The sequence below is a fragment of the Eubalaena glacialis genome, chromosome 10 (genome assembly GCF_028564815.1).
Source record: "Eubalaena glacialis isolate mEubGla1 chromosome 10, mEubGla1.1.hap2.+ XY, whole genome shotgun sequence".
Classification (NCBI taxonomy): Eukaryota; Metazoa; Chordata; class Mammalia; order Artiodactyla; family Balaenidae; genus Eubalaena; species Eubalaena glacialis.
Genome location: NC_083725.1, coordinates 19,528,651 through 19,545,418, shown reverse-complemented (window position 1 = coordinate 19,545,418; position 16,768 = coordinate 19,528,651). Strand labels below are relative to the sequence as shown.

At 34.9% G+C, this 16,768-nt stretch overlaps 1 protein-coding gene across 1 annotated transcript in view; it reads left to right on the top strand.

The window, feature by feature from the left end:
• LOC133099084 (protein NPAT) overlaps positions 1-16,768 on the top strand; it is a 51,883-nt gene that overhangs the window by 22,340 nt on the left and 12,775 nt on the right. The window contains exons 3-10 of the mRNA XM_061202543.1: positions 3,604-3,664; positions 4,926-4,998; positions 7,552-7,592; positions 8,112-8,336; positions 9,305-9,386; positions 10,360-10,447; positions 11,155-11,246; positions 11,328-11,415. Of these exons, the coding sequence (XP_061058526.1) occupies positions 3,604-3,664; positions 4,926-4,998; positions 7,552-7,592; positions 8,112-8,336; positions 9,305-9,386; positions 10,360-10,447; positions 11,155-11,246; positions 11,328-11,415 (750 nt within the window). The remainder of the gene's footprint in view (positions 1-3,603; positions 3,665-4,925; positions 4,999-7,551; positions 7,593-8,111; positions 8,337-9,304; positions 9,387-10,359; positions 10,448-11,154; positions 11,247-11,327; positions 11,416-16,768) is intronic.

Here is a 16,768-nt window from a genome sequence, read left to right as displayed (position 1 = left end):
AAATAGAAAATATGAACAGACCAATCACAAGTAATGAAATTGACACTGACTAAAACACTCCCAACAAACAAAAGTCCAGGACAAGATGGCTTCACAGGTGAATTCTGTCAAACATTTAGAGAAGAGTTACCTATCCTTCTGAAACTATTCCAAAAAATTGCAGAGGAGGGAACATTCCCAAACTCATTCTGTGAGGCCACTATCACCCCGATACCAAAACCAAAGATACCACAAAAAAAAGAAAATTACAGGCCAGTATCACTGATGAACATAGACGCAAAAATTCTCAACAAAATACTAGCAAATCAAATCCAACAATACAGTAAAAGGGATCATACACCATGATCAAGTGAGATTTATCCCAGGGATGCAAGGATTTCCAGTATATACAAATCAATCAGTATGAGACACCACATCAAAAAATTAAAGAATAAAAACCATATGATCATCTCAATAGATGCAGAAACAGCTTTTAACAAAATTCAACACCAATTTATGATAAAAACTCTCCAGAAAGTGGGAATAGAGGGAACCTACCTCAACATAATAAAGGCAGTATCTGACAAAACTACAGCTAACATCATACTCAGCGATGAAAAGCTGAAAGCATTTCCTCTAAGATCAGGAACAAAAACAAGGATGCCCACTCTTGCCACTTTTATTCAACATAGTTTTGGAAGCCCTACCCACAGCAGTCAGAGAAGAAAAAGAACAGGAATCCAAATTGGAAAAGAAGAAACAAAACTGTCACTGTTTGCAGATGACGACACTATACATAGAAAATCCTAAAGGTGCTACCAGGAAACTACTAAACTCATCAATGAATTCAGTAAAGTTGCAGGATACAAAATTAATACACAGAAATCTCTTGCATTCCTGTACACTAACAACAAAAGATCAGAAAGAGAAATTAAACAAACAATCCCATTTACCATCGCATCAAAAAGAATAAAATACCTAGGAATAAACCTACCTAAGGAGGCAAAAGACCTGTACTCCAAAAACTATAAGATGCTGATGAAAATAAATCGAAGATGACATGAACAGATGGATAGATATACCATGTTCTTGGATTGGAAGAATGAGTATTGTCAAAATGACTGTACTACCCAAGGCAATCTACAGATTCAGTTCAATCCCTATCAAATTACCAATGGCATTTTTCACAGAACTAGAACAAAAAATGTTTTAATTTGTATGGAGACACAAAAGACCCCAAATAGCCAAAGCAATCTTGAGAAAGAAAAACGGAGCTGGAGGAATCAGGCTCCCTGACTTTAAACTATATTACAAAGCTAGAGTCATCAAAACAGTATGGTACTGGCACAAATACAGAAATACAGATCAGTGGAACAGGATAGAAAGCCCAGAAATAAACCCACACATTTATGGTCTATTAATTTATGACAGAGGAGGCAAGATTATACAATGGAGGAAAGACAGTCTCTTCAATAAGTGGTGCTGGGAAAACTGGACAGCTACATGTAAAAGAATGAAATTAGAACACTCTCTAATGCCATACAAAAAAATAAACTCAAAATGGATTAAAGACCTAAATGTAAGGCGGGATACTATAAAACTCTTAGAGGAAAACATAGGCAGAACACTCTTTGATATAAATTGCAACAATGTTATTTTGGATCCATCTCCTAGAGTTATGGAAATAAAAACAGTAATAGACAAATGGGACCTAGTTAAACTCAAAAGCTTTTGCACAGCAAAGAGAACCATAAAGAAAATGAAAAGACAGTCCACAGAATGGGAGAAAATATTTGCAAATGATGCGACTGACAAGGGATTAATCTCCAAAATTTACAAACAGCTCATGCAGCTCAATATCAAAAGAATGAACGATGCAATCAAAAAATGGGCAGAAGCCCTAAATAGACATTTCTCCAAAGAAGACATACAGATTGCTAAGAGGCACATGAAAAGATGCTCAACATCGCTGATTATTAGAGAAATACAAATCAAAACTACAATGAGATATCACTTCACACCAGTCAGAATGGCCATCGTCAGAAAGTCTACAAACAAATGCTGGAGAGAGTGTGAAGAAAAGGGAACCCTCCTACACTGTTGGTGGGAAGGTAAATTTGTACAGCCACTATGGAGAACAGTATGGAGGTTCCCTAAAAAACTAAAAACAGCTACCATATGATCCAGCAATCCCACTCTTGGACATGTATCTGGAGAAAAACGTGGTTCGAAAGGATACATGCACCCCAATGTTCATTTCAACGCTTTTTACAATAGGCAAGGCATGGAAGCAACCTAAATGTCCATCAGCAGATGCATGGATAAAGAAGGTGTGGTACATATATACTATGGAATGTTAGCCATTAAAACGAATGAAATAATGCCATTTGCAGCAACATGGATGGACCTGGAGATTATCGTACTAAGTGAAGTAAGTCAGATGGAGAAAGACAAATATATCACTTATATGCAGAAGCTTTTAAAAAATGATATAAATGAACTTTGTTACAAAACAGAAACAGACTCACAGAGAACGAACTTACGGTTACCAGGGTGGGGAGAGGAGGAGGAGGGATTGATTGGGAGTTTTGGATTGACATGTACACTCTGCTATATTTAAAATAGATAACCAACAGTGACCTACTATATAGCACAGGCGACTTTGCTCAATATTCTATAATAACCTACATGGGAAAAGAATTTGAAAAAGAATAGATACATGTATATGTATAACTGAATCACTTTGCTGTACATCTGAAACTAACACAACATTGTTAATCAACTATACTCTAATATAAAATAAAAAATTTTCTTTAAATGACACAGAAGAATAAAATAGGGATCTGCTATGAAAGTTCAGGACGGGGAAGGGAAGTAATCACCTATGTGTTAGACATTGTCTTATATATGTTACATTTATCATCAATCTTTACCACAAAAGATAGTATTAATTAAGAAGTCATATGTCTTAAGTCATTAGGAAGTCATTTCTATATATGAAAGTAAGCCTTAGAAAATCTGGGTGATTTTTCACACATGCAGTAAATGTTGAACTTAAAACCAGAACTGTCTGCTCTAAAAATCCTTGGCTCTCTTCCCTGTTCTATTATATGACCTCAAACTTGAGGTAATAAAAGCCTGCCCTTTAATTACTGATAGGAATGGGGGCAGTGGGGAATGACTTTATGAGATGATAGAAGTTAAAATAGCAAGGTACTGATCCTTGGGAAGGATATCTCTTACACTCAATTTTTTTTACTTTGTTCTTTGGCAGGTTCACGTGGCATTCAGGATAGAAAGGGCAGATTAGGAGTGGGTCCTCATTTGTGTGACTGGATCCCTATCTCCAACTGAAAACTGCATTCCTGCCATTGTACTATCTTAGCTAAAGAAACATAGTCACAATATCTTATTCAAACAGACAAGGTTCTTTACCCTTAGAAGATTTGATTCACCCGCTGACAAGTGACTGTTTGCATCTATGATGACCTGCTCTTCACCATTTCTTTATCATCTGCTCTGTAATCCAGATGTTTTATTAACTTTTATGGTGAAATATTTTGTAGTGGGAAATTATTGGTAGTATTATTTGGTTTTGGTAATGCTTGATCTTTTTCTTTTCAGTCTTTATTTGGAAAAAATTTGACAACAATTTTGAATGAATATGTAGCTATGAAAGCAAAAGGTAAGAATTCAGGTTCAGGGATTTTTTTTGTCAGTTTTATACAGCATTTATCTAATTTTTTTAATTAGAAATAATTTTTAAAGGATATTAATACTTCTTAAAAGCCATAAGAAAACTTGTGTCAACTATGATGAGGTAAAATTTACTGTGAAATATCTAATTAAATAGTTCATTTTTATTGAGTGATAAGTATAAAATAACACTTTCCTAAATTCGTGTCTTAAGGAGAAAGTTAGATTTATTCTCTCATATTGGTTATTTCTATAGTTTACAACATGCTAAGAAAAGACTCAGCAGTAAAGAATTAGTGTAAATGATAACATTTTTTTTAAAAGCTTAACATTTATTGAGTACTGTCTATTGCAGCACTGTGCTATGTGCTTTCATAGGTTTTATCTCAGTCCTTAAAATAATCCAGTTAGAGTTGTCAATTGTTTAGACCTGTTCTTAAGTATCAGAAAATTGAGGATTAGAGAAGCCAGATAACTTTTCCAAGATCACAAAACTAGAAACTGTAGAGGGTAATAAGCCTAGAAGTTCAGGGCCTAAAGGTTTTCTTTTCCCAAACTATTTTAACTATCTTACAGGAATGTTTAATGTGTAAATGACCTCAGAAACAATATGTTATTGCAATACAAAGGTTTATATCCCACTTTTATGTTGGGTAGCTTTCTCTGGTTTGAGCTTTTATAAGTATATAGTAAAGAATTTAAATACCTTATGAATTTCCTATCATTGTGGCTTTAGAACACATCCTGAAAAAGACTAATTAGTCCTCAGGAATTTTACCTGTAATTCTGAGTAGTTGCTGAGCAATCACGGTGATTTGGACATGAAAACATTGGATGTAGAAAACTAATTTCCACACTCACAGGGGTTTGTATAATTTTATAAATTTAATTTATAAATCAAATTATTTTAATTTACTTTCAAATGTCACATGATAAATAGAAGAAAGATTTAAAATAGTTTCTTTTATATTTCAAAGAAAATATAAAATTATTGATCTAAAAAACCTTCATAGTTTTCACAAGTTTCCTCTTCCATCGTATCGTATCTGATTCTTAATGGCTTGAGCAAAGAAAGCAGCCTCGTTGTAGCTTTGCAGGTCTTTTACAAGATAGGTTTATTTCTCATTTCCCAACAAAATGTCAACAGCTGAGAGATAAGTTTTCCTTATTGATTTTCTGTGTCTGTTCAAATTAAATGATGAATTTTCTCCAACTGTATTTATTATGAAACGTTTCCTCTTATGATTTAGAAACATCAAATGATGTCCCAGCAATTTTGTCATCTCTGTGGAAGAAGTTAGACCATACACTTTCTCAGATCAGGTAATAAAAAGCTTATACAATAAGCTTATCAGAATGTGCATAATGATTTTGGAATGCAGGTGCGTGTAAGAATCGCTTCACATATAAATCTTATGACCCACACTGTGCATTTATATAATACTGATCTAATTTTGAAATTATAGGTTATTGATATTTCTTTGTCTTTGATTGAAATAATTTGAAATAAAGTGCATACTTTAATAAAATGTTTAGAAATGAGGAAATTAATGGCACTCCCAGGTTCCCATAACAATTTAGAGGCAGATCTCTGGCTGAATACAAATCTAGTCCCAGTCTTGGTGAATGCAAATCTCCTAACGTGGGCCCCATGTGACTTCCCTTATACAGTTGTATCTTCATTACACATGCAGAAAATTGATAATGTGGAATCCGCACCTCCTTTGTTCTTCCCTTAAAAAGAAACAAACTTGAATAGTAATACTTCTGAATCTTCTGCTTTTAGAATTTTCACATGGGACTAATATCTGCCTTCTACATATGTCAGGGCCTTGGAATGCCAGTTTCACCATCCTTAGAATAGGTATCAATTTTAGAATGTATCTTATTTAACTAGAGTCTAGTATGAAAACCATAGTTTCTTACGCTTCTCCGACAGCTACAAGTGAATACCCCACTTAAGGAGGGGCCTTGTTTCTTTCCTCAGTTTAAACTGCTAGAATGGCTCCAAATGCATTCTGTGTAACTCTGTACCACATCTCATTTGGTAGTCTTACTGTTTTTTTTTGTTTTTTGTTTTTTTTGGCTGCTTTGGGTCTTTGTTGCTGCGCACGGGCTTTCTCTAGTTGCGGGAAGCAGGGGCTACTCTTTGTTGCAGTGCGTGGGCTTCTCACTGAGGTGGCTTTTTTTTTTTTTTTTAACATCTTTATTGGAGTATAATTGCTTTACAATGGTGTGTTAGTTTCTGCTTTATAACAAAGTGAATCAGCTATACATATATCCCCATATCTCCGCCCTCTTGCATCTCCCTCCCACCCTCCCTATCCCACCCCTCTAGGTGGTCACACAGCGCCGACCTGATCTCCCTGTGCTATGTGGCTGCTTCCCACTAGCTATCTATTTTACATTTGGTAGTGTATATATGTCCATGCCACTCTCTCACTTCGTCCCAGCTTAGCATTCCCCCTCCCTGTGTCCTCAAGTCCATTCTCTACGTCTGTGTCTTTATTCCTGTCCTGCCTCTAGGTTCTTCAGAACCTTTTTTTTGGTTTTTGTTTTAGATTCCATATATATGTGTTAGCATACAGTATTTGTTTTTCTCTTTCTGACTTACTTCACTCTGTATGACAGACTCTAGGTCCATCCAGAGGTGGCTTCTCTTGTTGCGGAGCACCGGCTCTAGGAGCATGGGCTTCTGTAGTTGCAGCACGCTGGCTCAGTAGTTGCAGTATGCGGGCTCTAGGGCGTGTGGGCTTCATTGTGGCGCACGGGCTTAGTTGCTCCGTGGCATGTGGGATCTTCCCGGACCAAGGGTCGAACCTGTGTCCCCTGCATTGGCAGGCAGATTCCTAACCACTGCGCTACCAGGGAAGGCCCAGTAGTCTTACTCTTATTCCCCTTTCCTGACCCTCATCTTTCCTCCCCTTGCAAACATCCTCAAAGACATTCACAGTTTAATTAACACCTATGAATATTTATAAGTTACTGCAACATTTTATAGACAAGGTACTACATAAAAAAAGAAGGCTCTTAGCCAGGTGTTCTCCAAGATTGGTTCGTGTGCTATTAAAACTGCTTATTCAGGACTTCCCCGGCGGTCCAGTGGTTAAGACTCTGCCTTCCAATGCAGGGGACATCAGTTCAATCCCTGGTCAGGGAACTAAGGTCCTGCATGCCATGGGGTGCAGCAAAAAAAAGAAAAAAAGCGCTTATTCGATTCAGTAAGTTTTGTGGCTCTTGTTGGTAGAGATTTATTTGACGGATTTTTGAGGACAATGGCACAGTGTCTGACTGTTTACAAAATATCAATACATGGGTAACTTCAGTTCATACTAAAAGGAGAATCAGCTTGTATTGTGAATTTTCTTATCTGTTTGCTTTGTTCCTTCTTTAGAGCTTCCATGAAGTAATGTCATAGTCATAAATTTGATGAAAGCAGGATCTCCTTTGAAATCAACTTGGATTCTGAAGTATTTATGTATGGAGTTATATGTAAAATCAGAATTTCTCTGGGAAGGCATCTCTATAGTTATAAAAGATAATCGATAATTGTAAAATATTATAGCTTTCTTAAATATATTGAGTTCCTAAATTCAAGTCAAATTGTACTCATAGTGGGATGTCAAGGCTCTGTAATGCTTATTGCATTGGATAGAAACTTGATTATTAAAATTATGTGTGTGTGTATGTTTATATGCCACTGTTTTTCTCCTAAGGCAAATAAGATTTGGTTACCTAGAAAAAGTGCTTATCTTTTTTGTCTGAGAGAGATTTCTTGCCTTTTAACTCATAATTTACTTCAGGTCTGACTGTAACTAAATCAGAATGTATTTGGCAACAGAAGTTTTTTAATGTCAAACTACTTTTGTTTATTAGGAGCATGCAAAGTTCCCCAGGGTTTGCTGCCAATCAGAGAGGTTGGTATTCAACTTTAAACTATAAATAATGTTCAGAATTACTTTAAACTCAAACTTACTGTCAGATGAACATTTTAGTTAACAATACATGTATGATAAGTTTATATTTTGTTTAAACTACTGCTTTTCTAAGTACTGTTATCATATTAGGAAATAATATTTTCATTTATTGTAAAAATATGCATTTTAAATATTCCTTATTTTTCTCATTGGCTCTCACGTATTCACATCTTTTAATTCTCATTCCATAAGTCTGTTTCCTAATTTGTGGAGATGTTATCAGTGTGAATTATTACAGAAGAAATGTTTTCTTGGATTTTTAGAGTTTGAATGTACTCAATTTTAGTTTGTTTCTTTTGAAATTATCACGTAAACTTAGTTGATATTTTTAAGGGCTGTTTTTCAGTCCGTAGATCCACCATGTTAAATATGTAGTAGAACACATATCATGTAAACTTCTTAAAATTCCCAAACTACTCTGACATTGAGTTATTTTTTTTAAATGCTCATGTGTTTCAGCCCGAACAAGAAGTGGAATTGCAGAAATCAAACGGCAGAGAAGGCTTGCATCTCAAGCAGCTCCTGTCAGTTCAGAGTTGCTGACTTTACCGTATCTTTCAGGGCAATTTACTAATTCTCCTTTGACAGCTACACAAGTTGTTCGGCCAGCTGGCCAGATTTCAACTCCTTTGAGGTCAAATTTTGTAGTGGTCAACCATTCACAGTCACAAGACACTATGACCCGTAAGTTTACATTTTGCACTCTTAAATTTTGTTTTTAATCAAACTGTATAAATGAGATGATGTGCTAATGTCTTTATATTCATGGTATAAAATTATAGCAAAAAGTAGATAAGAGGCTAGAAGTAGAATAGACTTTAGGTAAATCTGCCATTAAATATGCATATTATTAAATCTATGAGACATTTTAATCTAGGATTCTTCTTATGTCTGTTCTAGCTGAAGTCCAACCTTGAACTCTGTTCTAGTTCTCAGTTCTCTTCATTAATAGAAAAGACCCTGTTATTTGATTTTAAAAGGAATACGCATTATATTTCACCACCTTCTTATCTTTGTTCATGGTAGTCTGTTCTGCTGGAATGAGGAATGTTTTTCCATCTCTACCTGTTGAAAATCCTGCATATTCCTGGCTGAATTTTAGAGCTAGGGATAAACTTAGAGATCATCTGATACTTCTTGCTTCTTATATACTTGAAATTATTATAAACACATGATATTAAGGGGCAAAAGGCTAGTTAATAACAGAATTGGGGTTAGAACTGAGGTGCCACCTCTCAGTTCTTAGACCAGTCTCTTTTCTCTTCTGCACAGGTAAAATGTATTGACATCCACTATGTTCTCCCTTATTTCCATCTTTTCTCCAACCTCTTTAACACCTCTGGGTAAAAACACTTACCCAGTACACTTAGTTTATACTTCTTATAATTATTCTGTTCTGCCATGATATTTTTTGTTGAGACTATTCTGTATACTGTACTTTGTATTTTATCATAAAACCTTAAGTCACAGAGACTATGTTTTATATATCTTAATATCTTCTACAGTGCCTTGCACAGAGTAGGCACTCAGTGTATACTAACTGAATTTAATATAAAATAATAATCACTTTGTAGTGCTATTTATTTCATTAATTCAAGTATAGAAAACTATTCAGTTTCCTTGACTTACTGCTTTGTTCTCTTGAAATACAGCTGGAGAGGCTTTCAATATCATTCCTGGTCCTCAGGAAAGGAAAACTCATGCCAGTTTAATGTCTCCTGGTAGACGCAAAAGGTAAATGCCTTTTAAAAGGACAAGTTTCCAATAACCTTCCAAAAAAAAAATTACACCAGGATATTTACATTGTGAATAAGGTAACAAGATTGCATGAAGTACTTGAGACTATTTACTATTATATCCATTTCAAAACACTTTTTTTTTTTTTCCACATTCTATCCACCCTGAAATCAGGTTGTGTTTTGTAATCACTGACCTAATCACTGTTTCATTAGAAATATCTTTTTTCTATAGTGGTATAGAAAGGTATATCTTAAAATTGATGTTAGCTCATATTTTTTGAAATAAGCATTCTTTTAAACAAATATAATATCTGCATGTTTTAAGGTCTACAAACACATATTTAAAGTTCTAAATCGATGGTTAAAAACTCTTCTCAGGGACATTCTCTGAGAAAAGTTTCTTTCTGTCCTATTTAGCCCATGTGTCTTTGTTTGAAGGATATGTCAGAAAAGAGAGATAGTAGTTTAAAATGTTTTTTCTGTTTTCTCAACTGCCATGCCATGGGTATTTTTGTTGGAATTTTTACTGTTGATTGTCTCTCATTCAAGGCTGACGTCATCCTCCTTTATGGCAAGGTTTCTCACTTAACCACCTAAAACAATAGAACTAATATAATAGTATCTAACATTTATAAGAACCTTGACCTTTTTATAAAGTCTTTACATATACTTTATTTTTACTGAATTCTTTCATAAACCCAATAAGGCAGTTGGTTTTATCCCATTATAGAGTGGGTCAGAGGGTACCTTGCTACAGACCATATAGCTAATAAGTAATAAAGCTAAGCCTCAAATTCATTTCTTAATTCAAGTCTATTAATGCTTTTCAACTCTACTGCCCTTTGTTCCTACCACAAATAGAGAAAATATCTTTTCCACCATGATCTTAAGATTTGTCTTTACATGTAATTATCATTGAATTGGTTATTCATACTAGTTAAAAGACAAGCTTTTAAAATGTGTTTCAGTGAATCTCAAAGGAAAAGTATCACTTTGTCTGGGCCTCATTCAACAATACGGAATTTCCAGGATCCAAATACATTTGCAGTAGAAAAAGTAAGTGACCTTCCCAAACTTTGCAACTTAAGATATTCCTGAGTTAATAACTATTGATATATACACAAATATATATATATGTATATTTAGATGATGTGTGTGTTTGTGTGTGTGTGTAAAATACAGTATTTCTATAAGACTTCAGTAGAGGGAGTTCCCTGGCAGTCCAGTGGTTAGGACTCCGTGCTTCTACTGTAGGGGTTCAATCCCTAGTTGGGGAACTAAGATCTTGGAAGCCGCACAGCGTGGCCAGAAAAAAGACTGTAGTAGAATTGCCTTGGGATAGACTGTAGTGAAATTTAACAGTAGCAGACAGTCCAGTCAGAATAGATAACATGTGCAAATGCACCAGGTAAGAAACAGAAGTGTGTTTATGAAACTGTAAATACATCATTGTTGCTGGATTATGCAATATAATAGGGCATTTTTCCTAGGATAGAGACAGGTTATTAAAGATCTTGTATGAAAAGCTAAAGAGTTTGGAACTGTATTCTGTAATCAGTGAAGAAAGAGCTGGTGAAGGATCTGTGAAAACACTTGTAAGTGGTTAACGTATACTAGTCAGGTGTTAATATCGAGGGAGCCACCATAACTTTTTGAGTTTCCACCTAGATTTATTAAAACTATGCAGCTTCCATTGATTCTTTTTAAATAAATAACATAATACTCTATCCTGTGCTTTTGCTAATATTGACTTTGTTTTCCAGCAAATGGTTATTGAAAATGCTCGAGAAAAAATATTAAGCAACAAATCTCTTCAAGAAAAGCTTGCAGAAAACATTAATAAATTTTTGACTAGGTAAGCTGTTTGTGTTTAAAATACCTAATTGTTTTTGCCTAATTGAGAACTATGCTAAAAATTTTCCTTTCTGTATTACAGTGACAACAATATTGCTCAAGTACCTAAGCAAACAGATAGCAACCCTAGTGAACCAGAGACTTCAATTGATGAACTCCTGGGACTTCAGGTATGGGTAAGGGTGTGTGTGTATTTGTGTGTGTGTGGTACATATATTCATAGTTAAAACTGATGGTATTCTTGTTTCATTTCAAAACCATTACTAACATGTATAAAATGATTTAAAATAATAATTCAATTATAAATTTCCTTCATTATCCAAATGTAATCTGTTCCTGAAAATGTGTTAGTGAATTTTCAAGGTCAAAATTGCATTTTTTTTCCAGTTTTATTGAAAAATAATTGATATCTCTCACTGTATAAGTTTAAGGCATACAATATGATGATTTGATTTACATATATTAAAATTGCGTTATTTAGATGGTAAAAGTAGTAAGACATTCCTAACCATCTAATAACTCTAACCAACTCTTCCAGATATCAGTAAAACACTTTTCCTGTATCCATACAACAATGTCATGTATTTCTTCGTATTTAATAATTAAAGATTCATTAGTGGTTATATTTTTGTGCAGTAAGCAGTACTGTACAGTGTATATAAAATAAATTACATTTCTTCTGCACCTGCTACAAACTGTATAAAAATATAAAGAAACAATGAAATAATATGTTAAAGATACATGATGAATCCAAGTAATATTGAACAAAATAAAATGAACAAGACACTTTAAAAAAGAAAGGTTACTAACTAAATGAATAATGGTGAGATTTATTGCTAAGAGAAGGAAGATAGGGGCTATAGTCACTTGCTATTCAGTGAGAGTGAAGATGAAAGAGGGTGAGCTGGTAAAAGAAGAATTTAACAATATGAGTTTTAAGATTTGTCCAGGTGCAAATACCTTTTTGAAGAACAGCTGAGATTTTGGCTATTGCATAGCCTTTTACTTGGACTCTCAGATCATACATTCAGTTTTGTTGCTGTGCCACAAAATGAATTCATTATAATGAATTTATGGTAGCAGTTTTCTTTCAGATAATGAATTCTGGGTGAAACCACTGAGGTTTTTTTTCTTTTTGTCAGTTCCTTCAGAATACTTTAAAAAAAAAAAAAATTTTTTTTGATACATTTTCCCAAAGTGAAATTCAGTAAATTTAAGAAAACATGACAAGCTTTTGAAAGCAACCTTTAAATTATTTAGCAGTCTTGTTTAAAAAGCTTCTCCTATCTTAATGTTCAACATATCCTGGGTTCTAAATTTTTATAACCTTCAACTCCTTACTTATATTTTCTCCACAAAATACATAGGTACTTACCATAATCAAGACACTCTATTAGATAACTGTGAGAGATTATAAGAAAGTGAAGACACAACACTCTGTTCATGGTGTTCTTAATATTGTATGTTGGGGAAAAGTTAAAAATTCAGATTTCAATGACTTTGAAAGTACAGCAATACATAATGCCCAATGGAGTAGTATATACATAAGCTTCACTAAGAGAACAGAGCCAGTTGTACAAATAGGTGAATTTTTAATATGTTTTTACGCGTCTTTGTGTCCTTGGGGTAGGCAAGATTTCTTTGGCTACACAAATCGCTGTGTTTTTTTTTTAAGACTTCTGTAAAATTCAAAATATCTGCTTGTTAAAAGCATCATTAAAGAAAATTAAAAGGCAAACCACCAAGTACCTTTGGAACATGTATTTCAAGATTCTTTCAATTCTGATTTTTAAAGTTTAGACTGTAATAAGAAATTTACTAGAAAAATGTGTTTCTTCAGCAGTAACTTTTGTAAGAGGGTATGCACCAGTTCATAGTTTGATTAACATTGGATTGTTGGCTCTTGACATTATTTATATTACTGTAAATTTTCAAGTTCATCGATACAGAAATATTTGTTCAAGCTCCTGGCTTTCTCCTAAATCACATTTCATCGAGAATTATTGATGTTCTCTGTATATCTTCATTGTCAAGGTTAACTGGTTCTTTAACTTCAAGTTTTTCTTTTCATTTTATGGCCATTTTTATTTTAAAAATCCAAGTTTTTAATCACTTCATGAGAGTTCCACCTTACCTCTTGCTCCACATGAATTTCCTATCCCTTGGGATCCAAATGTATGCTTCACCAAAACTGAAGAAAATATAGCATTGCAGAAGGATTTACAGATAACTGAAACTGAGAATTTTTAAATCTTCTGCTATTAAAAGGAGACTAAATGAATACCCCTAGCCAGAGTGTACTGAAACTTCTTTGAAATAGAGTGTTTTAGCCAAAATTATTCTGTCAATTTTCTTATGATATTCATTTGAAAAGTTTGTCATTCCATTTAAATCATATTGATCTCCAAAAAAGTTCAAATGTTCATAAACATGGAAATTAATTCAATAGTAAAGAAATACAAATTAAGACAACAGATTACTTTTATGTCTTAGACTGATAATGCTTAAAAATTGATATTCCCCATTAAAGGTAAGAACATGTACATTGTTACATAGAACAGAACAAGCATTCCTTTTTTTTTTTGATGGTGATACCATTTTATTCATTGCTATTTACCAATAAAACTGATAATTAGTATTATCCATCCTTTCAGTTTATATATACATAAATTATTTTTCTGTTTTTAAATTTTATTTATTTTTATACAGCAGGTTCTTATTAGTTATCTCTTTTATACGTATTAGTGTATATATGTCAATCCCAGTCTCCCAATTCATCCCACCACCACCACCCCACCCGCTACCCCCACCCCCCTCCCCGCTTTCCCCCCTTGGTGTCCATACATTAGAACAAGCATTCTTATACAACTTTTCTGGAAGGCTTCTTGACAGGATTTCTCAAATTTTTAAATATATACATTGTTTGACCTAGTAATTTCACTGATAAAATTAATCCCAAAGAATGAACAGATGCCTGGATAAAGATTTTCACGTATTATTTACCATAACTGAAAATTAGAAAAAATGCAAATGTACAAAAGTGAGAATTGGCTAAATGTGGCAGAGTTATATAAACAAAAGAGTTCTTTCCCTTTAGAAGGATAGTGGGTTAAATGTTTAGTTTTATACCCTACTAAAAAGACAGTATAGGGAATTTTTAAAAAGCATAAACCCACAGGGGCTTCCCTGGTGGCGCAGTGGTTAAGAATCCGCCTGCCAGCGCAGGGGACATGGATTCCAGCCCTGGTCCGGGAAGATCCCACATGCCGTGAAGCAACTAAGCCCGTGCGCCACAACTACTGAGCCTGCACTCTAGAGCCCGCGAGCCACAACTACTGAAGCCTGCATGCCTAGAGCCCGTTCTCTGCAACAAGAGAAGCCACCGCAATGAGAAGCCTGCACACCGCAACGAAGAGTAGCCCTCCGCTCACCGCAACTAGAGAAAGCCCGTGCATAGCAACGAAGACCCAACACAGCCAAAAATAAATAAATAAATAAATTTTTAAAAAAAGGAAGAAAAAGCATAAACCCACAAGGACAGAGAAGAGGAAAGGACAGAGAAAGAATTTTTTAGAATTTGAAATGGACAAGTGGTTCCTGACTTAGCAGACCCAGGATTCTAAGCCAGTAAAGGCAAAGTTCAGGTAAAAGCCACTTTACAACACAGAAATTCCAAAAGACTTGACTCTAGTACCTCTGAAAGTAAACAAAGATAGGGCTACAAACAGGATGATAAGGTATAAAGTTTAGGAAGTATATGGTTAAACTCCATATCTTTTCCCCTACTGTCAGCCATAAACTGTCCCAGCAAGAAATCTAACTCACTCAAATAAGAAAAACTAAAAATACAGATGGTTCTGTAATTATTCTACAGCTTAGACTATAGTTGACAAGGTCCCTGCCTCCTTATTGGCACAGGGTTTAAGGACAGCTTTTGGCATGCTCCTTTTAAGTATGAGCACATAAACAAGGATTGTCCAACATTTGAAAGAAGTATTTAAAATGAAGAGACAGGGACTTCCCTGGCGGTCCAGTGGTTAAGACTCTGTGCTTCCATTGCAGGGGGTGCGGCTTCTATCCCTGGTTGGGGAACTAAGATTCCCCCATGCCATGTGGCACAGCCAAAACTTTAAAATTTAAAAAATAATAAAATGAAGAAACCAAAACAGGCAGATAAAAAGAGTGAGGTAGATTTATATTGAAGGCCCTAGAAAGCAGTGTACAACAAACTTATGTGAAGAAAGCAGGTTAAACAACATTATTAAACCAGTCTCATAGAAAAAGAGGTCAAAGGTGGAAGAATTGGATAAAGCTGGTCAAAAGGTACAAACTTCCAGTTATAAAATAAATAAGTACAGGGGATGCAGTGTACAACATAATGACTAGTTAACACTGCTGTATGGTATACAGTTAACCCTTGAACAGCTTGGGGTTAGGTGTGCTTACTCCACATGCAGTCAAAAACCCACTTAAGCCAAGGGGGAAGGGGGTGTGGGATAAACTGGGAGATTGGGATTGACATATATACACTGTTGATACTATGTATAAAATAGATAACTAAAGAGGACCTACTGTGTAGCACGGGGAACTCTACTCAATGCTCTGTGGTGACCTAAATGGGAAGGAAATCCAAAAAAGAGGGGATATATGTATACATATAGCTGATTCACTTTGCTGTACAGTATAAACTAACACAATATAGTAAAACAACTATACTCCAATAAAAATAAAAATTTTTTAAAACCCCACTTAAAAGTTTACAGTCAGCGCTCCATGTATCCACTTCTGCAAGTGCAGATTCAACCAACCTTGAATCTTGTAGTGCTGTAATACGTATTTATTGAAAAAATTCTGCATATGAGTGGACCTGCACAGTTCAAACCTATGTTGTTCAAGTGTCAACAGTATTTGAAAATTAAGAGAGCAGCATATCCTGGGGCTTCCCTGGTGGCGCAGTGGTTGGGAGTCCGCCTGCCCATGCAGGGGACACGGTTCAAGCCCTGGTCCGGGAGGATCCCACATGCTGCAGAGCAACTAGGCCTGGGCACCACAACTACTGAGCCTGTGCTCTAGAGCCCGTGCTCCGCAACAAGAGAAGCCAGCGCAATGAGAAGCCCGCATACCGCAACTAGAGAAAGCCCACGCACAGCAACGAAGACCCAACACAGCCAAAAATAAATAAATTTTTAAAAATAAATAATAAAAAGAGAGAGCATATCCTAAGAGTTCTCACAAGGAAAAAAATATTTTTTTCTTTTTCTCTCTTTTTTAAATGAGATGATGGATATTAACTAAGCTTATTTTGGTAATCATTTCACAATGTATGTAGGTCAGGTCATTATGCTGTACACCTTAAACTTACACAGTGGTGTGTGTCAAGTAATAACATTATAGCATGGTTTTATTCTATATTTATTTTATTTTAATGTTTGGGGATATAGTCACCAAAGTGATTAACTCTAATTAGTGGTATTAGGGAGCATTCACTTTCTATTTTCTAGTCTTCCTGTTTTAATTTGTTTT